The 23,569-nt window shown below is 44.5% G+C and overlaps 1 protein-coding gene and 1 pseudogene across 2 annotated transcripts in view; both read left to right on the plus strand.

Moving 5' to 3' along the window:
* LOC121920451 overlaps positions 1-8,963 on the plus strand; it is a 17,839-nt pseudogene extending 8,876 nt beyond the window's left edge.
* Positions 8,525-23,569, plus strand: part of ADCY6 (adenylate cyclase 6) — a 65,857-nt gene continuing 50,812 nt past the window's right edge. Inside the window, exons 1-3 of one of the 2 annotated variants that reach the window (XM_042450216.1) lie at positions 8,525-8,959; positions 13,726-13,847; positions 14,812-15,661. In XM_042450216.1, coding sequence (XP_042306150.1) covers positions 14,813-15,661 — 849 coding nt within the window. In that variant the 5' untranslated portion in view covers positions 8,525-8,959; positions 13,726-13,847; position 14,812. The remainder of the gene's footprint in view (positions 8,960-13,725; positions 13,848-14,811; positions 15,662-23,569) is intronic. The other variant, XM_042450217.1, reaches the window with a different exon arrangement.

Here is a 23,569-nt window from a genome sequence, read left to right on the forward strand (position 1 = left end):
CCTCTTTCTTCAGGCTAGCCCCTGATGGTACTGGGCCAGCCTACTCTCTCCCTCAGAGGCTGAAAGATGACAGTTAGGGAGGAGGATCCTCTTTCTTCAGGCTAGCCCCTGATGGTACTGGGCCAGCCTACTCTCCCTCAGAGGCCGAACGATGACAGTTAGTAGGATTTACTCTCACAGGGTGCAGATTTTAAAAAACAAACATAGGAGCTCAACAGACTGCCCCGAAAGGACAGGCTGGAGCCTCCCATTTTTTCTCCTGAGGAACACCACAGCAGCCAAACTGCGCAGCCTCCCTCCACACCAAAAAGAACCTGCTGAAAGTGAGTTCTTTTTGCTGCGTGAGGTGGGTGCCATGAGTGTGCCATTGGCGCACTGTCATGCATAGATGACTCAAGCACATTGTGATGTGCAGACGCTGTGCCACGCATGCATCATCATGATGGGCCCCATGTGGATGGGAGGCCGCCATGATGGCACTGCCACCACGCACTAGGGCTCAGGACCATGCAGTCGCTCCACAATTCCAAGCCCTAAAACCGGCTCCAGACTGCCGCTTTCCGGTAGTCTGTACCAGGACAAATTCTCAAAGACTGATCTAGAACATTCAGAATTTCAAGGTCTGATACCACATTACAAGACTAGACTGGGCTATATGTTATTCAGAGGCTGTAAAAACATGCAGAATTTTGGATTCTAGAGACACTTGGATCGGGGTGTGGTGGGGAAACCACTGCTTTACATCCATCAAAATAGGAAAACTTGAAAAATCTGCCTCCAATCTGCTTGTAACCATATTTAGAGGAAGATTGCTGTCTGCAAAGAAAACAGCATGCCAAATTCACAATCCAGGGCAAATTCTTTCAGATAAGAAAGGCATGATTTAAAAAAAACAAAAACAAAACTAGTGACCTTTATACTGTATCCTGCTTTTCCTTTACTGAGCTGAAGGTGGCATACATGACTCTCTCTGCCTCCCCACTTTATCCTCACACAACCATCCCTGAGAGATGGGTCAGGATGAGAATTACTGGCTCAAGGTCACCAAGGGAGTTTCATGGCGTAGCTAGGACCACGAATCTGCTTTCCCCAAAATCTCAATACCAACACTCTTACTGTTGCAACACAACAGATCAGAAGTATAGTAGCTGTCTGTCCTTCCTGGCAAGCATGCCAAAGCAATAACGAGTGGTACCTGAGATGTTGCCAGCTTTGCAGGCATCTTTGCAGGCTCTTGGGCATTTTCACTGTGAAAATAATCCAGGATGTATCTGGGTTGAATCGCTATTGTTCACACGCATCCCGAATGTACCTGATTAAGTTGAGGGGGAGCTGCCAAAAAACTCACTTAATCTGGGATAACTGATATCAGGTTTCCCCTTGAGTTTTTAGAAAAGATCAGCATCATTGGTAATGTGACTAACCAATGTGAATAGATCCAAATAGACCCAGGATAAAACGCTGCATGCCTTGAACGTGTTCCGAATGCATTCGCATCGTTGACTCCATCTTTATTTGAATGCTTGCACATGTGAGCAAATGAACTCTCAGAGATGCACATCAATGCAGTTCCATGGCGTCAGTAACAAATTTTGAATGTACAAGTGCATTGATTCACATCTTGGTACTGAAAAAATGATGTGTGATGGTTTCTCTCTATCCAGTCACATTTCAGAAAGGGTTAAGGCCATCACATGACGCCTGGTCCTCCTAATCCCTATGCCATCGAATCTGATGCAATGGAACATTCAGGAGAAAAGGCATCCGGATCAATTAATTCATTAACAACCCCTTCCCCAGCTTTCTTGCCTGGGGAAGAAGCCAATCAACCAGACCCAGGGGAAGCCCGGGACGGCTTTCGCCTGGGATAATCGCTCTCCAAACAGCGATTTAATAAGTCATTCTGTTAAGAGGATTTGATGGCATTATTTCATAGCCAAGCCAATCTGAGAGGCAAGGGGGTGGTATGTGGAGGGGTGTTTTATACAGACCCCATGGCAGGACCCCATGCCACAGCTCCAGCAGCCCCACACAAACATGCCTTTAAAACAACACACCATCCTTGGCACTGTAGGCACTTCCCAAAGCCCCCGTGGGGCTCCCTTCTAATTAATCATTAAGCTTCGCTCTTTGGAGGATTGTGCCCTGGAGAGGCCTAGCTTAATTCAACTTTCTCCCTTGTTAAGGGAGTGGCATGAACAGTTAAAGATTTAGGGCTTGTCCTCCTCCTGCCCTACTCTCTGTGCCAGCCAAGAGCAAGCGGTCAAGTAATCCTTTTCTTTTCCTCTCCCGCTGTTTGCTGAGAGCAATCCTGCAAGGAAGCAGTCGCAAATTGGCATTGAAACTATTCCTGGGGCCTATGGCACAGAAGGAGAGCCAGCGTGATGTAGTGGTGTGACGTTGGACTACAACTTTGGAGACCAGGTTTGATTCCCAGCTTGACCGTGAAACCCACTGGGCAAGTCACATGCTCTCAGCCTCAGGGGAATGGAATGACAAACCTCCTGTGAACAGATCTTGTCAAGAAAACCCCATGATAGGTTCACCTTAAGAAACGACAGCACATAAAAAAACAACAACATGGCAAAAAAGATACCCTCTTCCTGTGGTAAACACCAGCTGAGTCGATAGTTATGTGATGTGGGCATCAATGCTATCCTAGGGTTTTCTTTGGAAAACTTTGTTCAGAGGGTGCTTGCCATGGCTGAGAGAGTAGCTGTTTCCCAAGATCATTATGCCTAAGGAAGAATATGTATCCAATAACATCCAAACAATGATATCTTTATTGGAACAACCAAAATGCACAATTACATATTGCAAGCTTTCAAAGTCACACTGGCTTCTTCATCAGGCAAACAGAAGAAAAAAATTGAAGATGTTAGTCATAGACCTATATTTTCTGTTTCCGGTCTTAGTTTAGATGGTAGGGAGGGCTATCTGCAAGCTGGTACCTCCCCCTTTGGCCATGCAGTCACTTGTAAATTTTCAAAGTCAAAGAAATTTAGTGTCCATTTGCAATTCCAAGATGTTTCCTTGGAATCCAGCATGTCTCCTTCCTTTGTGAATACTGAATTTCTCAAGAAGTCTTCATGTTTTGCAATAGGAAAACTTTAGGTGGTGTAGAGGTAAAGCATGCCAGTCAGTGTCAATATAAGAAAAAATTGTTTTACCTTTGTTGGAGGCAGAAGCCTCAGATGGCAAGGTCACAGTGCAATGGCTCTCTCTTTAAGATTTGAATGACGGTCTCTCAGACCACTACATCATGCTGCCTCTACCTGCTACCTGCATCCACACTGCAGAAATAATCCAGATTGACACCACTTGAACTGCTATGGCTCAGTGCTATGGAATTCTAGGAATTGTAGTAAGTTGTGGCACCAGAGCTCTCTGGCAGAGAAGGCTAAATGTCTCACAAAACTACAATTCCTAGATGTAGCCAAGGTTTATCTGAAAACTGGTACAATGGGTTCCCAGAGTGCAGGGCCAGCTCTGCCATTAGGAACTGCCTCAGCCACTCGTCCTTGATCCCCATGGCCATGCCCTTCGCATGGGAGGATAGAGCTGTGTCCACCACACGCTTTGACTTACAATCCTCTTTCAATCTGACTCCTGCTTTCAGAGGTGGGATCCAGTTGCCAGCATTGAAGCAAGCACATATAGTTGGCCCTCCATATCTATGGATTCTTTATCTACAAATTCAACTATCCATGGCTTCAAAATATTCAGAATATATATAGTTGTCCCACCACGTTTGCGACTTTGACTTTTGTGGATTTGGTTATTCACAGAATTGATTAATAGGCTCTCTCTAGGAATGTTTAGATCCTGCAGCATGATTCTGTTGTCAACTTCTGCCAAACACCACACTGGAGGACCTAAAGATTCCTAGAGAGAACAGTTCTCTAGGCATTTGTAGGTCCTCCAGAACAATTTCATGGTCAACTTCTGGCAGATCTTGACCACAGAATTGCCCTAGAGGACCTAGATTCCTAAAGAGCTCTCTCAGGTTTAAAAAAAATGTGTTTTTTTTATTTGCGGTTTCCCCACTTTCTCGGGAGTCCTGTGTCCCTGACACCAGTGAATGTGGGGGGCCTACTATATATATAATTTCCAAAAACCAAACTTTTATTTTTCCATTTTATATAAGGGGCACCATTTTATGATGTTATTGCATTTAATGGGGCTTGAGCTTCCACAATGTTGGTATCCACGATGGAGCTCCAGGAACCAAGCCCCAGTGGATACCAAGGGCCCACTGTATCTGCCTTCCTTTTTGTATATATGGGAGGGTCACCCTTTTGTCTTTGGCCTCAGGCAGCAAAATATTTCTGGCCAGCCCTACCAGCTGGTTGGAGTTCCCCAGTGGCTGGGTGTCAGGTGTCTTCTCACCTGGGTGTGTGTTGCTGCAGTGGGACAGGGAGGAGAGCAAACTTAAGAGTACCAGCAGGAGGATTTCTGGTTCTGGAGATGGGATCAACAGGTGGCTACTGACCCAAGCCCAGCCTGGGTTCAGGTAGGTCACCCCTTCAGTCCTTCCACAAATGACAACAGGAGGCAAGTCACTCCCAGGTGTAGTTGTGTTGTGTGTGTAAATCTCCTTTGACCACAGCCAAGGCTTGTAGATTCTTTTTGTACAATATTGCCAAAATCCGACCATATCTCTCCGCCTCTACTGCCAAGATCCTGGTCCATGCCCTAGTGATCTCACGACTTGATTACTGTAATGTCCTCCTGGCTGGGCTTCCTCTTTCTCACCTCCGTCCTTTAATCTCTGTCCAGCATTCAGCTGCATGCATTATCACTTCCACCAACCGCTTTGACCACATCTCTCCTGTGTTGGCATCCCTTCACTGGCTCCCTCTCCCTTTCCGCATTCAGTATAAGCTCCTGCTGTCGACATTCAAAGCCCTCCATGGACTGGCCCCTCCTTACTTATCAGACCTTCTTTCTCCTCACCTTCCCACCAGGGCCCTCCGTTCTGGTAGTCAAGGGTTCCTGTCTCAGCCCAGGATTTCCTCTGCCCCATCTAGGATTCGCCCCTTTTCACTTGCTGCCCCTCACTCCTGGAACCTTCTTCCTCCACAAGCAAGAGCCATCACTTCATTAACCAGCTTCAAAACGGAGTTGAAAACCATCCTATTCAGAGAAGCCTTCCCAGGCATCGCATAATTGTCGCTTACTATCTGATGTTCTGTTGTTGGCTGTTTATCGATCCATTTCCTGTATTGCTATGTACTGTATATGCATTATCCTACTTGTGAGTATGTATTTTCCCTGGATAATGATTAACCTTCCATTTTGAAGCCAAGCCCTCCCTTCAGTCCATCTGCCTTGGTCCAGGCCTCGGAGGTTGAGAGGAACTGCTGGACCTCTTACCCTTTCCCTCCACCACTCCCTTCTCCTTCTGTGTTATGTCTTTTTAGATTGTAAGCCTGAGGGCAGGGAACCGTCTAACTAAAAGGATTGCATGTACAGCGCTGTGTAAATTTACAGCGCTTCATAAATAAAGGTTAATAATAATAATAATAATTTGACATGTGCTGTTGGGGAGGGAGGCAAAAGGTGGAAAAGACATCTCAGAACTGTGCCTTGTGACTTCATCAAGGTAGGACAGGGATGCTGGTCAAGGTATGACAGTCTTCCATCCCTCGGGTGGTGGACATTGGTCACCCGCTAGGTAGGGTGACCAGACATGCCATCCTTTCCCAGGACCCTGTCCTCCATTTCAGCCTTCTGTCTAAGAGGAATTCCAAAATGTCCTCCCTTTGGAACAGGACTAAGAAGCATGCATTTACATTTTATATGAGTATTTTTAACTTTTTATTTGGACATGTTCTCTATTTTTCTGGAAGGTCCCCCATTTGGTGGTGCCTTGTCCTCCTTGGTGGTGAGGAGGACCTCTGGTCACCCTGTGAGGGAAGAACCCCAGAGGCAGGGTGACCAGACATCCTCCTTTTCCAGGACACATCTTTCAACTTTCTGTCCAGGAGGAATTCCAAAATGTCCTCCATTCTGATCATGGCTGAGAAGCATGAATGTATATTTATACAGCCTGTCTCCCATATCCACAGATTCTTTATCACTATGGTTTGAAAATATTTTTTAAAATATATAAATTACAAAAAGCACACCTTGATTTTGCCATTTCACATAAAGGACATGATTTTACTATGTCATTATATATAATGCGACTTGAGCTTCCTCATATTTTGGTATCCATGGGAAATGGGCGGGGGGGTCGGGTCCTGGAACCAAACCCCAGCAGATATTAGTGTTTTTGGCTTTTATTTGATCATGGCCTCCATGACTCTGGAATGTCCTCTATTTTGTGAAACCTTATCCTCCTTGGCACTTAGGACATCTGGTCATCCTACCCCAGAAAGCCAGGGACACAGGAATATGGGCATACCTTGGAGAGTGCCAGCCATTGCCCAGGAGTGGGGCAGAGGGACAAGAAGCCCTAACTCCAAAGAAGGACTAGGCATTGCAAAATGGAGGCTCTTCCAGGGAAAAAAATGGAGGACATGAGCAAATAAAAGCTAAAAGCACTCATATAAAAATATAAATCCATGCTTCTGAGTCCTGCTCAAAATGAATGACCTTTTGGAATTCTCCCCGAAAGGAAGTTGAAATGTAGGCTCTATCCTAGAAAAGAAGGATGTATCTGGTCTTACTGGCTGCTGCTGCTGTGGTTGAGAGCCAGTGTGGTGTAGTGGTTGGAGTTCTGGACTGTGACTCTGGAGACCAAGGTTCGAATCCCGACTCAGCCACTGGTTGACCTTGGGCAAAAGTCACACCCTCTCAGCCTCAGGGCATAGCCATGGGAAACTCGCTCTGAGCAAATTCTGGCAAGAGAACCCCAGGATAGGGTCCCCATTAGTCAGAAATGACTTGAAGGCACACAACAACAACAGCTGCCTCTTCCCCCTCCTCAGGGTGACCAGATGTCATAATCACCAAGGAGGACAAAGCACCGCAAAATGGAGGTCCTCCCAGGGAAAAACAAAAACAAAACTAGGACCCGACCAAATAAAAGCTAAAAGCCCTCACATAAAATTTCATGTAAGAATTAATTAATTCATTTAAAATTCATGAAATTATTAAATCCCCGCTTCTTAGTCCTGCTCAGAACAGAGAGCCTTTTGGGATTCCTCATGGACAGAAGGCTCAAATGTAGGATGTGTCCTGGAAAAGGAGGATGTGTCTGGTCACCCTCCTCTCTTGGGGTGTATGTGTGTGTGTGGTATCAAAAACAGGGTGAACAGATGTCATAGCCACTAAGGAGGAAGTGCCATCATTAAATGTACGACATTCAAGATAAAAAGTAGGAAAGACCTGACCAAAGAAAACGATCGTGTAAGAATTCATTTAAATCCCATGTTTTTTAAATCCTGCTCAAAATGGAGGACCTTTTGGGATTCCTCCTGGACAGAAGGCCAAAATGTAGGATGTGGCTTGGAAAAGTCTTGGGGTGTGTGTGTGTGTGTGTGTGTGTGTGTGTGTGTGTGTGTGTAAGAAAAACAGGGTGACCAGATGTCCTCACAGCAAAAGAGGACAAAGATGTTTCGGAGCTTCAGCTCCCAGAATTCCTGACTGTTGGCCAAGTTAGCTGGGGCTTCTGGGAGCTAGTCTTTCTAGGAGTTGTGTAGTCCAAAACACCAGGAAGGACACAAGTTTGGGAACCAAATAACAACAACACCTTGAATATGACAATGTGGATAATTGTAAATACATAATTCAAAATTTAGATATCTGGAAGTTCGTTTTTAGTTAAGCTTTGTTAACTTTATTAATTGTATGAGTTAAAAGTGGAGGTATTATTGTATTGTATTGTCTTTTTTGTACTGTTTGTCACTGTGTGTGTTTTTTCAACTACATGAAAATTTAATAAAGATTATAAAATAATAATAATAATTTATTTTAATAATATAAAAAATTTAATAATTTATTTATTATAATAATAATTTATCATAATAAATAAAATAATAAAATAATAATTTAATTAAAATGATAAACTAAATATAACAATGTATTTATTATAATAAAATTTTATCATTAATAATGATGATAATAAACAAAATAATACAATTAAAATTAATAATAACAATTAAAATAATAAAATAAATATAACATTTTATTATAATAATTTATCATTAATTATAATGACGACGATGATAAAATCATAAAATAAAATAACAATTAAATAATAATTAAAATAATAAAATAAATATAACAATGTATTATAATAATTTATCATTAATAATAATGATGATAAAATAATAAAACAAATTAATAATTAAAATAATAAAATTAAAATGAAATTAATAATGATTAAAATAATAAAATAAATATAATAAATATAAAAAATAATTTATAATAATAATAATAATAATAATAATAATAATAATAATAATATGGTAACTGACCAAAGGGGAAAAAAGCTAAAAACATTCCTATGTTAACTATGTAAATGCCACGCTTCTTGGTCCAGCTCAAAATGGAGGCGGGGGACCTTTGGGGCTTCGTCCTGGAGCGAAGGCCGAAATGTAGGGCGGGTCCTGGAAAAGGAGGACGTGGCTGGCGGCCACTCTGCTGCAGCTGTTCCTCCTTCGGCGGGAAGGGAAGGGCTGAGGGACGGAATCACGGCGCCTCTCTCTTTCTCCCTCGGCGGCGGCAAAGGCCAAGGGGCTCCTCCGCGGGGAGGCCTCCCTCTGGTGCGCCTTTAAGGCCTCCTCCTCGTCCAGGAGGAGCGGAGGGAGCGGGCCGAGCCTTGTGGATCCGGGCTAGAGGGCGTTTACCCGGGAGAGGAGGGGACGGGCCCAGAGAGGAGGAGGCAGAGGCAGCAGCAGCAGCACAGGCGGCTTGTGCTGCGAAGGGAAGGGAGCGCCAAGGGACCGCAGGGAAGCAAGCAAGGAGCCCCGAGGAGGAGGAAGGCCTGCGGTGCAGCCCAGCAGGGGAGGTGAGCTGGGGGCAGGGGGCCCTCGTCGGAGGGACAGGGGTGGGGCCCCTCCCCCCAAGGAGGACCAGGGCCACCCAAAATTGGGGGGGGGGGGGTGGCGGCCAATGAAGGGCTACCAAAACCACCCACAGGAATGGGCAGGCATGCCTCTTTGGGTCCTGCTCAAAATGGAGGAGGAGGAGGAGGAGGAGGAGGAGGAGGAGGAGGGCCCTTTGGGAAACCCCTCCTGGGCAGAAGAAGAGACAGGAGAAAAACACTCCCATTTACATACACACACACACATACAGTATATATATGGTATGCATCTATGTATGTATTTGAGTTCATGCTTCTGGGTCCTGCTCAAAATGGAGGAAGACCTTTTGGGAGCCCTCCTGGGCAGAAGAGAAAAGATAAAAACACTCTCTCATAATATATCTAACTATCTATCTATATGGTATACATGCACACATACTATATCTATCTATCTATCTATCTATGTAGAGAGAGAGAGAGTATGCATGTATGTATTTGGATTTCTGGGTCCTGCTCAAAATGGAGGATCTTTTGGAATTCCTTCTGGACAGAAGATGAAAGCTCAGAACACTCATGTATCTGTGTGTGTGTAAATTCATGGAGGACCTTTTGGAATCCCTCCTGGAGAGAAGGCTTGAAATGTAGGACATGGCCTGGGAAAAGGAGGACGTGCTTGTGTAGCCCTGGCAGAGTGACCAGAGGTGCTCCTTACCTCCAAGCGTCGCAAAACAGAGGACACTCTAGCAAAAAAAATGGAGGACCCTTTTCCCCCAAAGAAAAGCTAGAAAGCACTCCTAGAAATGTATATTCGTAATTCTTAGTCCTGCTCAAAATGGAGGAGGACTTTTTGGAATCCCTCCTGGACAGAAGGCTTGGAATGGAGGACAGGTCCTAGGAAAGGGGGATGTGCCTGGTCAGCCTGGAGGGAGAGGAGGTTGTAGGGAAGAGAGAAACCAGGACTTGGGGGGGGGAGGAGAGTGGGGAGAAGGCATAGGGACCCCCCAACCCGCCCTGGGCAGGAAGGGAATGGCAGTGGGGGGGGGGTCAACCTTGGTCCAAGCATGTCCCTTGGGGAGGCTGGAAGGGCCCAGGAGAGGGGAGTGGGCTAGACGTGGGGCCTGGGAGTGGGTGCTCAGGCAGGGCTTGTGTGGTGGAGGGCACACCTGTTTGGGGAGGGACCCCTCTTGAAGGGCCCTGGCCCAGAGGGCAAGGAGGGCAGCCTGGCTCCAATTGCAGTCATTGGAAGCTGCCCTCTGGAGGATGGACAGCCTACCCCTATTGAGTGTGTGTAAGGTATGTGTGACCCCCCCCCCCCCCACACCTTTTCCCTCTGGTCCAGGTGAATGTTGTGTATCTTCAGGTAGGTGACCCCAAGGCGAACCTTAAGGTTTTCTTGGCAAGGTTTGTTCAGAGGGGGATTGCCATGGCCTTCCCCTGAGGCTGAGAGACTGTGACTTACCTAAGATGGGTTTCATGGCTAAGCAGAGAATCAAACCCTGGTCTCCAGAGTCCTAGTCCGGTGCTCAAAGTACTACTCCAGCCTAGCATTCCTGGCCACAGGTCCGGGCTACAAGGCAAGGGGGTAGCCATGCAACACACTGGTCCTGAGCATGGGGTGGTTAGAGGAAAGACAAACAGTCACCTTATGCTTGCAAGGCTACTATGGATAATCCACCTCCTCCCCTTCTAGTGTTTTCTCCCCCCCTCCCCAAATTTTGGGACTCCTCTGCAGGGATTGGTTGCTTCCCTAAGGAGGAAGCTGGACCTTGCAGCTCAGCTCCTCAGCCTGGTCAGGTTGCATACTTGAGTGAGGCGCAGGTGGGCTCCCCTTAATCCAGATCTGCACCAGGGTTGGGTCCTGGCTATTTTGTAGCTGCCTCCAGGTCAGAGAAGCGGAGAGAGTGGTTAGGCAGGGGTCACTTTGGGACCCTCAACTCCTTCCTGCTAAACATGGAAAGCAACCAAATGGACAGAAGAGAGAAAGGAGGAAGAGAAAGGCTGATCTGACCTATAGTCTGGCTGAGGGATCCAGACTAAGCTTTGCTGCAGAATATTTTGTGGTGTGCAGAAAAGGGGTTTTGGGTGGTAGGGAAGAGGGAGCAATAGTGCACCTCTGTGAAGATCTGCAGAAGGCATGTGTTCATGTTGGGATGTACACTACTGACCCCGGTGTCATGCTGTTGCTGTTTCATCAGAGTCTTCTTGTTTATTATTGTATTGGTTATGGATGTTTTTTTTAAGAAAAAAAAAACACTTTTCCTGCTGTGCTACAGTGCTGAGCTGTGAGGAGTGTTGTTGCTCTTTAGCTCAAATCCTTCCTTCCCTTGATCCCTTGAGTGCCTTGCTTCTTTCCTCCTCAGTCTGCCTGTTTGAAGGGTTGCATTCTGCACCCCTTGACCTCCCAAGCTTGCCACAAAGCTGTCCTCGTGTGCTACTTGTCTGCTGAGTAGTTGGCGGTGGTGGCTTCATCCCACACCAGAGGGGACTGTATTAGAGCCCTACCAGGGGTTTCCCCCCTCTTTGATTTGGCATGCAGGCCGTGGGAGGGAAGTTCATGCTTTGGGGATCAGAGTGGAGCTGAAGAGAATGGGGGGTCTCCATCTTCTGGGGTATATCTGTGTTCCCAACCATAAAGGGCAGTGATGTCATGACTGTGCCACTATCTCCTGGGATGGATGCAGATAAGGACTGTGTAGGAGGGTGTTGGAATTGCTCTCTAAAGAGGTTGGAGCTAAAATGAGCCCTGGTTTTGGCTGGCACTCAAGACAAATAGAGTTTGAAAGGAGAAAACTATTCCAGTTTGGTTTCACATTGAATTGTAAGCAGGGAAGGAGGGAGGGAGGGACTTTGCTGCCAGGACCTCTGTTCTTCTAACCTCCCTTTTTCTCTCTCCCCCCCCTCCCCCCCCCCCCCCCCCCCCCCCCCCCCAATTCAAAATGCATTCTGTCACACACTGGGCAAAACTCCTCAGGACTTGGAGAAAGAGGGTGGACTCTTTGAGGCTGGGAGAACAGGGGAGACTGAAATGAAGCATCGAGTGAACTGTGTGTTGGCTGTTCCTGTAGTGGGCTGGGAATTCCTTTCACCCTTGGTTGCTGATCTTTGTTATGTTGTTTGGATGAGCCAACAAAGGAAGATGATGACTTGGGAAAGCTGGATTTTCTGGGTCCCTCAGTGCAGCAGTGAGCAAAGTGTGGCCCTTCAGATGTTGTTGGACTGCAGCTCATAGAATTTCTCACCACAAGCTATGCTGACTACGACTGGTGGGAGTTCCAGTCAAACAACATCTGGAGGGTTGTGTGACTCCCACTTCTGCAATGGGAAGAAGTTTATAGATGTGCTTAAGGACACCCTCTGGGTGGAGTTCACCCCATTTCATTCCCCCAGCCATGAAGAGTGCAGACTTTTTCTTTAGATGTATCTGCTCCCCTTCATCTGGCCTTTTTCTGTCTTCCCTTGCTATTTTATGGTCATTCTGAAGTGGGTTAACATGTTAGGAATTGTCTTAGATATAGTATTAACACACTCTGGCTGTTTTGTTGTTGGAGCAACAATGGCAAAGCGCAACTAGTGCTCTCTTTCTACATTCCACTGTACTGCTGGTAGTCAGCCACCATTGGTGGTCTTGTTAGCTGTCTAGTGCATGTTTGATTCCTAGAATCCTTACTATATTATTGAGTGGTCTGGGAACTGCAGCTGTCTTCTTTTTCCCATTGCAAAACCCTAGTTCTGAGCTGGCAGCTTCTTTGGCATTTCAGATATTTTGGACTAAAATTCCTACAATTTCTTGCCATTGTTGAAAAGGTCTGTGTGTCCGTGTAAAAGGTTTGTCACCCCAAGCTAAATTCAATTCAAGCCTTCCTTTCAGATTCAGAGTAACTGTGTCTTTACTTCTGAACATACTGTGTTTGGCAGAGAACCATTTTCATACTGCTTTTGCAAAGGGAGTATAGGATATGCATTCATATAGTATCTGCCTTAATGGCCCATGTTTTTAGTGATTCAGGTAATCCCTCCATGGATGAAGATCCTATCTATTTAGTGTGTTGAACGTTGCGGTGGGCAGTTCATCACCTGGTGGTCTATCAGTGATGAGTTTCTCCTTACTTAGCCATGCACATGACCAGGTAACAGAGAAGCAGCTTAAAACCAGGGACATAATCAAAGCTCTGCTATAATGGCAGGACTTGCCAGAGTTTACATGCTGCTGCCATAGCCTTCCAGAGCCCACCTTTGTGTCCCCAAAGCATGACAGAGTATAGCTTTGTGGAGGACAGAATACACACAGAGAAAGAATTGCAGGAGTGAGGGGAGGTGGGAGATAGATGAAATGAAATATAAAATGGGACAGACAAAAAGCAGGTGAACTAATCTAAGTAAATATGTCTGTTTGGACTTCTCCAGAATCATAGTCAGTTGAAAGGGGCTGCAAGGGCCATCGGCAAGAGCACTTGGGAGTTCAGAAATACACAACTGAAGCACTCATGAAAGATGGCCATCCAGCTTTTTAAAGACTCCAAAGAAAGAGATCTCACCACTCCACATGGCAATGCAGAAGCAGAACTCTCTGAAGCACTTGCAGCAGTATGCAGAGGAGAGCCAACTGTGTGACAGTGGGCACCAGTTGATCAAGAGATTGAAATCTGGTCTTGATTCCCAGGGAACTGCAGAATGGAATTGCTGTGGGTGCTTTCGGCTATGGAATGGGATCTAGCATGAGTGACCAGCCTGACCAGCTCCTTTTCTCCCAGCAGGTTGCAGTTTTAGCTCAATGCTGAAGAGGAAATAACACGTGCCCCTCAGAGTTGCTGCTCTACCATCCCTACGGGGATCCATGTCGCCTCATCAAACCCAGTTCCTAGTGGCCTTTCAGGTATTGGGGGGGGGGGGGCTGTTTCCTCACAACAGAAAATCTCTGGTTTCTGAAGATGGTAGTAGGGCAATTCCTGTTTTAGAAGCCAAAACGTTGCTTCCTAATAAATCATAAAACCCTTCTGTGAGATTCCCAGATTTTTTCCCCCTAGCACCTGAATTTGGAAGCCTCTTGGCTTCCTGTCTGCCCCTTCCACAGATGGACAGTTTGGTTTTTTCACCCAGGGTTTGGAAAATTTACCTGGAAAACATTTCCCAGAATCCACAATTGCTGTGTTGGCTGCAGGATTCTGGCAATTATAGCCATTAAAAGTAATTTTTCCAGCTCTGGTATCTCCTGCCACTTGAGTTTTGTCTGGTATTGTCCCTGACCCAGCTTTCTTGTTTGAAGCACAGCCGGTTTGTGACTGAGACTGGAACTAGTCCCCATGCATTCTCCTCTCCCATGGGTCTTTTTCATGTGGGGTGAGGAACTCATGGGTCCCAGCTTTCCATGGAACACTAATTTCTCAGAATGCTGTGCCTTCCCAGTTCTTTCCTTCCAGGCTCAAAGCATCTCTTCCTGCTGTGTTTCACGACCCTATGGCAATACCTCTGAGACAGGAACTCCATCCCTGTTGGATCACTTGGGGAAGGACAGGCTTCTTGTTTTTTCTGAGTGGCAAATTAATGATTGTCAACCTTTCTCTCTTGCCTGATCTAAACTGCAGAAGTAACGTAATTTGATACCGCTTTAATTTCCAATTATCAATGCTATGGAATCCTGGGATTTGTAATTTTGTGAGATCTTTAGTCTTCTCTGTCAGAAATCCCAGGTGCCACAAAAGACTGCAAATCCCATAGGATGGAGCCATGGCAGTTAAAGCAGTGTCACACTGCATTGTTTTTCAGTGTGGATTAGACCTGTGCCTTTTGCTGTTTGTGCATCTATCTAATTCGATTCCTGCCTCTCTGTTTCTCCATAGCATGTCCTGGTTTAGTGGCATCCTGGTGCCCAAAGTGGATGAGCGGAAGACTGCTTGGGGGGAGCGGAATGGGCCCAAGCGCCACCGGCCGGCGCTTTGTGGCCCACGCTACATGAGCTGCTTGCAAGATCCAGAGCTGGAGCGAGGAGGCAGCGGAGGACTTGGGCTCAATTGTTCGTGGCAGGAGGACCACTATGGCAAGAAGCAGCCACTGTCGCCACCACCACCGCTTCCTCCTGGAATCGGGACGGGTGATTTGGGGCTCAAAGCTGTGGACTTGGGCTTTGAGGACAGTGGGGGAGCTGCACAGGAGGCCAAGGGGCTCTCGGCTAGGGACTGTGGCCGGCGCCTCCTGCAGGTGTTCCGCTCCAAACGCTTCCAGTCAGCGAAACTGGAGCGCCTCTACCAGCGCTATTTCTTCCAGATGAACCAGAGCTCGTTGACTGTGCTCATGGGCGTCTTGGTGCTGGCATGTGGCATCATGCTAGTGTTTCATTGTGTGCCTGGTGGCCCCCGTGTGCCCTATGCTGCTGCCCTGGCAGTAGCAGCTGCCCTCTTCCTCTCCCTTATGGTCCTCTGCAACAGGACTGGCTTCCATCAGGACTGCATGTGGGTTGTGAGCTACCTAGTCATCGGGGCACTGTGTGGGGTGCAGGCGCTGGGCACCCTTTTGGTTTCGCCACGGAGTGCTTCTGAAGGGGTGTGGTGGAGCGTCTTCTTCATCTACATCATCTACACACTTTTGCCTGTGCGCATGCGGGTGGCTGTGCTGGCTGGAGCCTTGTTGTCGGTGCTTCACCTAGTCATCTCTTGGCATCAGAATCAGATGGACTCCTTTCTTTGGAAGCAGGTAATGGTGGGAAAGGACCCAGGAAGGGTAGGTAATGAGTGAGCCTACTAGCAAAAAAAAACGGGTCAGAAACTGCTGGGAAAGGGAAAGTTGAAACCTTACACTAATGGGCCTCAGATGTGCTTTGCTGAAGGGAGGGTTGAGGCTGGGCATGAAAGGGAGAGAGTGTATGCTACAAACTAGTTATAGGGTTAGTAATGTGTTCTGGTTGTACAGACATAGTTGGGGCAGTAAGAAAGTGGCTTTTACAAGAGCTTGGAAACATTACTTGCACCCCTCAGGCTGCATGTGGGTCTTGGAACTTCCCATAAGGTCCCCAAAATCCCCAAGTTTTATTTTTAAAAAATAAGTTTATTTTATTTAAGTTACTTAATATATTCATTTATAGCCCTCCTTTCTCCCAACAAGGAGACTCAAGGCGGCTAACAATATTTTAAACAATACAAGTTAACAATGCTAAAAAAATTAAAGGAAAGTACAAAATATATAATTAAACAATCATATATTAAATAATTAAAATGCATTAAAACAAGAAAAATAAAACCTATAAGCAGCCTTAAAAACATCAAAAACAGCATAATACAACATTACGAACCCAGTCTCAACAGTTTGTAAAGGCATGGTGGCACAAAAATGTTCTAAGCTGCTGCCAGAAGGAAACCAAGGACGGGGCCAGCCTGGCCTCTCTTGGAAGGAGATCCAAAGTCTGGGAACATCCACCAAGAAGGCTGTCTCCCTTTTCTCACCAAATAGGTCTGAGAAGGTAGTGGAACAGAGAGGAGGGCCTCTCCAGATGATCTTAAAATCCTAATGGGCTCATACAGTCAAATACACTCCTTCAAATAATCTTGATCCAAGCTGTATAGGGCTTTGTATGTCAAAACCAGCACTTTGAATTGTGCCCAGAAACAGACCAGCAGCCAATAGAGCTGTTGCAACAAGGGAGCAGTGTGCTCTCTGTAGCCAGCCCCAATTGACAACGTGTCTGCAGAGATTTCATGCAGTTTTGCCCCAAAACCACACAGAAAGCCCCTATAACATATGGAAATATGTGAAAATACACAAACCATACTGTCTATATATACCCCTGGCCATGCTGGAATGAGTGTTCTCAGCTACTACCATGTTAAAAAAAAAGTAAGGTTTCCAAATTCTGGCCTATCTGAAGGATTCTGGGTGCTGTATTCCAAAAAGTGATGTTTGTAGGCTCTGTCCCATCAAATGGTCTAAATGCAGAGTGGGCAATTGCTTGGGGCCCAAGGGGCAATTTCCCACCAGGCTTCCCCAGGAGACACCCACCCACAACAGCAACCTCAGATATCAGAACTTTAATCAAAATGATGACCTGAGGTGACATCCTGTCATTTTTTGTTGCCATTTTGAGTAGGACTCCAGATGAAAGCGGAAATATTTCTGGGCATTGTGGGATTCTGGGGTGCTTGTGGTTGGAGTATTTTTACATGCTTTCCCACATTTGAGGGACATTCTGCATGGTTTGGAGGCAAAAAAATCCCTGAAAATTGTGTGATAAAAAAATTGGTGGGGGGCTATGGGGACCTGATTCAGCGGGCTTCAGTGATCACAAAAGCGAGAGCCAAGGGCCACATGCAACCTTAGGGGTGCACTATACCCACCTCTGGTCTCAAGCCCATATTCAGCAGTATGGAAGCTGCTGCTGAGTGACTCCTTCCTGGTATAGTAGCTTGGAAAGCTTTCAGTTGTACAGGAGGAGCCTGTGTAAGGTGGCTCCTCCTAACGCTGCAGTTGCTGCCTTTCCTTTCTCTCTCTGTTTCTGTTACTCTACATCCAGAGCTCTCTGAACAGTGTGAAGAACTCTGCATTTAACTCACACTCTCATGTGTGAGAGATTTTTTTTTAAAAAAAAAGATTGTATTAGAGTCTATAAATGTTGTAATGTCAACAGCAGGCAAATAAAAAACCCAAAAGAGAGAACAATTTGCAAAGGATTAACCAAGCGACAAGGATCACAGGGACTTAAACATAGTAAAATCATTCATAGATGTGCTCTAGGATTTGTAATACTTTGCTAAATGCGGCTTTCCATTTTGTGACTGTTCCCATACCTGTACATTCCTGGCTCCTTTTTGTCATTGGCTGAGGTATACCTGGAAATTTTTTTGGCTGAAAGAACCATCAAATCCTTTTCTCCAGCATAGAATCTGCAGGGATATCTGCAGGATTTCCCGTCAATGTTTGCAACACAGGAACAGTTTTGGTGGTGGTGGTGGTGGTGATATGGTTGAATATATGGGAAGGTGAAGAAGATGTTGCAGTAGAAATAACAGTAGCAGGAGGGATGATTTGGTGTGCTTGATTTTTTTTGCCCTTTACTGTATATTCCATACTCTTATTGTCATTTCCAGTTCTCCAATACTCCACACATCCCTGAATTTTTTTTATCTCCCATTTTTTTGTACCACTTATCCATTCCGTCATAATTTTTGTGACACCTCTCTTCTTTGAGCATAGTCAGGTCTTGGGTGAAATAGGACATTATGGGCATGAGGAAAGAGTTGGTGTGTGTGTGTGAATACTTGCATACTAGAAACTGCTGCAGTGAAAGATGTTGCCTTGCCTATCATGAAGGGCAGTGTGGGACTAACTATCTGGACCACATAGAGAACCACATCTACAGTGCAGTCCTAAGCATTTGACCTGTGACTCCACTTTCTTGGTATCAGTATAGTCAGTGCTGTGTAACATCCTGTTTTATCTCCATCCTAACCTTTCATATACTTAACATTGCAAATCTTGGCTTCAGTTCTCTGTTAGGGAGTTTACTGGCAAATCAAAGGCAGAAGTAGAAGTTAAATGTGCAAGTGGAAAACTTCAACCTGTCCTGTGTTAAATCAGCAGTTGCATGCCCTTTGTGCTTATGTTACTTTCCCCCTACAAAGCAACAAGATAAATTCCCTTCCCTCCACCCTGTTCTTTCTGGATTTTTTAAAAATCCTTTTGAAATCCATCAAGTTTGGCATCCTAAAAAGTTACATAATTGTGCTGCAATTATGATGTTCTTAAACTACTATATCAGATCCTCCTTAAACACGAATAATTAAAATTGCAATGGCAAATGCTGTAGTAGCACTAATGCAGCACTCAAATGTATAGCAGAGGAAGGGAGAAGAGGAGAAGACAGAGGAATGAAAGAAAGAGAGCCCCCCCCCCCAAAAAAGGGGAGGCTATGTAGAATAATAATCTGTCATTTACCAGACTGTCATGCTCCTTTAAAAACACTGCAAATCTACCTGCCTCATTTCCCAAGAGCTGTACTGTTTCAGTGCTGGCTACCTATGGCAAGCCTAAACTCTTTTCAGAAAGAATTGATAATGTATAATGCTTTTAAAATACCACTACTTTATTCTGGGAATAATAAAAGAGTGTGGCATCTGTATGGTGTCTAGTGAGTGACCAGGGCAGGTGGAGGCAAGAAATCTTTGCAGTGCTCTGCCTATTTCTCCTTTGGATTTGGTTCATCCATGTGCAGCAGTTTACCAATTTATGCCCTTGTATACATACATTCACCCTGCCTTTTCTTACTCCCTAAAGCTCCCTTTCAGAGACAATTTAAAATGCAGTTCCTAATATCAAACTTTTTTGTCAAGGAAGACAGAAGCTTGTTTGTTTTAAATTATGGATCAGCGGATTAAAATAAACAAGTAAGACAAGTTCCGTTATGCTGCCTGCAATTATCGCAGCATCTTCTAGTCAGAAGCAAAACCAGTCATAACCCTCAACTATTCAGAGCTGGTAACAGGAGCAGGAGAAGCAGCACCTGGGGAGTTGCCTTTGGAGTCGACAGCCTGGCAGTATCTACTAAGAGACCAGTCTCTGCTTGTTTTAGCTGGGTAATGGAGGAAGGAATCTGTCCTTTGCCCACTTTGTTAGAATTCTCTTCCCCTCAATTTATTCTGCCCTTTAGAACAATGAACAGTGAATAGAATTGGTTTACCTTAGTTGAGACAAAGATCGTGGTGACAAGGAGAAGCTTGGTAGTACTGAAAGCAATCCTGAAATATACCACCTCTGTGTTGGTGCCTTCAAATCACGTGTCGACTTATGGTGACCCCATGAATGTCATAGGGTTTTCTTAGGCTCAGTGGTGGTTTTCTCAGTTCCTCCCTCTAAAATAGCTGCCTTGAGTAATAATAGTAATAATAATAATAATAATAATGCCTATGGCACCTGCGACACATTGCTGGTTTCCCATCCATGTAATAACCAGGGCTGACCCTGCTTAACTTCCAAGATCAGATGGGATTTGGTATCCTTAGAGTATTTAAGACAGGATCTCACCTGTAGTGTAAGAAAACTCTTCTATGCAAGTTTGGGGTGTGTGTGTGGGAGGGGGAGCAATGTGGTTCTCCAGATGTTCTTGGCCGCCTCCTCTCATCCTACTCAGGGTAGCAAGTGTATAGGAGTATAGGAGCTGTAGTCTTAATGACCTTCAGAAATTCACAGATGTTTCTGCCCTGATTATGTACTTACTTACAGCTTTTAAATTCTGCTTAATGGGTGCAAAGCCTTTCAGAGCAATTTATATATCAATTAAAAGGTTTTTTAAAAAAGACAAGATAGTCCAGTGGTTCCCAACCTGTGGGTCGGGACCCCTTTGGGGGTCGAACGACCCTTTCACAGGGGTCGCCTAAGACCATCGGAAATCACATATTTGCATGTAGCGATGAAAAATAATTGTATGGTTGGGGGTCACCACAACATGAAGAACTGTATTAAAGGATCGCAGCATTAGGAAGGTTGGGAACCACTGAGATAGTCCCTAGTCATAGATTTAAAATCTAAAAATATACCACTCCAAAGGAAAAGCGAATGATGAAGAAAAATACAGTTTGTCCTCCATATTGAGGGATTCAACCATCCACGTCTTGAAAATACTTTTATATATAAATGTTCCAAAAAGGAAACCTTCGTTTTGCTATTTTTTAAAAAGACACAATTTCACTATGCCATTATATTTAATGTGACATGAGCATCCACGGATTTTGGTATCCATGGTGGGTCCTGCAACCAAACCCCAGTGGATAGCAAGGGCCCACTGTAAAACAAATCAAATCCCAGGCAGAAATTTTAATATGTTGAGGTTCCTTAGCCTGGTAGTGGAGCCAATGTGATGTGGTGGTTTGAGTGTTGGACTAGGACTTGGAGACCAGGGTTTGAATCCTTGCTTGGCCATGGAAACCTACTAGATGATATTGGGCACACACTCTCAGCTTCAGAGGAAGACAAGGGCAAACCCTCTCTGAATAAGTTCTGCCAGGAAAATCCCGTGATAGTGTTGTCATAAATAAGAAACAACTTATAGGCACACAACAACAATAACAGCCTGGTAGATGGGAGGCAAAACCCAGTGAAACTGGCTTCTCTAGAGGGATGGTTGATGTTGGCCTTGCTTTCTTCTCCTTCCTCAACCTGGTGAATGGCTGTTTTATAGTGTGAAGTCTCCCTGTTTCCTTCCAAAGCAGATCAAATGACAGGTTTGTTCAGATCCTTTTTCCAATGTCATTGGCAGCAATAGGTGATCTGGCATAAAGCCTTATCTTATGTGTTATTTATTTTTTTATTTACACTTCTTTTACTTGCTGTCCCAGTAGCTTAGAGAAGATTACAAGCCTCTTATTTGAAGAGCGCTGTCAGCCTAACATAGCTGAAGAAGAGACCAGGGAGCTTATGAAGATGCTTAGTACTTGTCACTGTGACAGGTGGTCACATGGAAATAATGAAGATGAGCTACAAGGAAAACCTTGAGTGACGAAGGGAAAGATGGCAGAAACTGGCTTATGCATAATAAGTAGAGCTGTAATGTTTAGATGGATTGTATTTTCAAAGGTTTTAATTTGCTAAAAGAAAAATTAATCGGGCAGCAGTTTACTGTTACCAGATAGATTTTGTGTGTGTGTGTGTGTGTGTGGTATATACATACATACATACACACACGTTACAGACAGACAAAAATTGTACTGTTTTAAGTTTGTTGGTAACTGCCTTGAGTCCCTATAGCAGGAGAAAGGTGGAATATAAGTAAAATAAATAAATAATATAATGGCAAATGGCAAGGACCATCTTAAAGTTGTGGAAAGGTGTTGTAATTCATTGCTAAAGCACATGCTTTGCATCCAGAGGGTTTCAGATTCAGACTTTGACATTTCCTATTTTGAAAGCAGGAAAGGGAAGAAGAGAGGATTAAGCAATAGGAAACAGGAAAAATCTCCATCTGAGATCCTGGAAAGCAGTCATCAGTCAGATTAGGCAGTTTTGGACTGGATCAGGTATGGGCATAGTGCAAGCTGTGGACCACATGTGGCCAAAATGCTACTTTTGAATCCAGTGACCCATCCTCTTCCCAGTCTGCTGATGCCAATCCCCTCCCCCCCATGCATCATTTTTTAAAATCCCCATTCCTAAAGTCTTTCCCAGGTCTATTACTAGTTGCTCACCACTTGGCCAGATGCACAAATAACCTTTCCTGGTATAAGATATTTTCCTGGGCTTCCAAAAGAGGTACCCCCCCCACCACCACACGCACACACAAGGAAATGCTGCTTTTAAGATGCTGCCTGCTACAACACTTCACATGTTACCAACAAAGAACATGTCCCCCATATTTTGTTTCAGATTTTTTCCCGCTGGTGGAAGTTTAATAATAATAATTTAAAAAATTATTTATATACCGCCTTTCCAAAAAGATCAAAATAGTTTACAAAATTAGATAAAAATATATAATGCATAAATGATTTACATAAGCAAATAAATAAAATACCTAAATAGTACATAACGTATACAAACTAAAATTCCCTTAACTAAAATACATCCATCATTAAACATGAAAAAAATTACACAAACAAAGCAATATTAAATGAATTCAAATTACAAACATAACATAGTACCAATATAAAAAAGAAAAGAAAAAAATATGAATAATACAAAATACAGTACAAGGCACAATAACATATAATCAACGAACAATAATCAACTTTACCCTAGGGAGAGAAAAAATGTTAACAAGTAATAATAATAATAATAACAACAACAACAACAACAACAACAACAATAGGATTTATTTATATGCCGCCCAATCACTGGGAATCCGGGCGACTTACAACAGAGGGGATACATAAAATACATAAACAATTTACATAAGCAAATGCATACTACATAACCTGTACAAACTAAAATTCCATCCCTCATCCCTTGACTCAAATAAAACGATCAACTAAAACCTTTTCAACTGATTAAAATGACCTCTGTGTTTCATTCCTAATAATGGAAGCCTGACATATATAAATGGTCCCTCTGTGCAAACTTACCAACTTTCCAAAGGTCTCAAGCAGAGGCCTGTCATGTTTCTACCTGAGCCAAAGTCTTCCATATCACAAGACCACCTGCCTGATCTCTGTTAACCCAAACTTACAATGAAGTCCATGGAAATTACTATAGCCTGGGGGGAAATCACTAGCCAACTCATGCTGAAAGCTGGTGAAGGAAGGATGGAGAGATCCCTCCTGGGATTTCTGTGTTGGGTCCAGAGGAGGGAAGGGGTGCTTTCTGCCTGCCTGTCTTTATAGAATTCCTGTTTGTTTGTGACAACTACCTGCCTGGAGCTTAAATCTGAGGCTCTGGTTAACCAGAGAAGCTGGGAATGGGTGTGGGGCCCTCACACATGCCAAAAAGGTGCTCTTAGTTTCCTGGCTGAGCAAGTATTTTAAATCCAGGCCTTCATCACTGAAGCTCAGCTATCATATTGGTCATAAGGCTTATTTTACAGACACCTTCCCCCTGTGATAAGCATTTGCAATATGTTTTCAATAACTTTAGTTAATTTTGCAGAAACTTATCTGCCTTTTCCTCCAGTCTCCACTGCCCATATTTCAA

Source organism: Sceloporus undulatus, chromosome 2 (genome assembly GCF_019175285.1).
Source record: "Sceloporus undulatus isolate JIND9_A2432 ecotype Alabama chromosome 2, SceUnd_v1.1, whole genome shotgun sequence".
Classification (NCBI taxonomy): Eukaryota; Metazoa; Chordata; class Lepidosauria; order Squamata; family Phrynosomatidae; genus Sceloporus; species Sceloporus undulatus.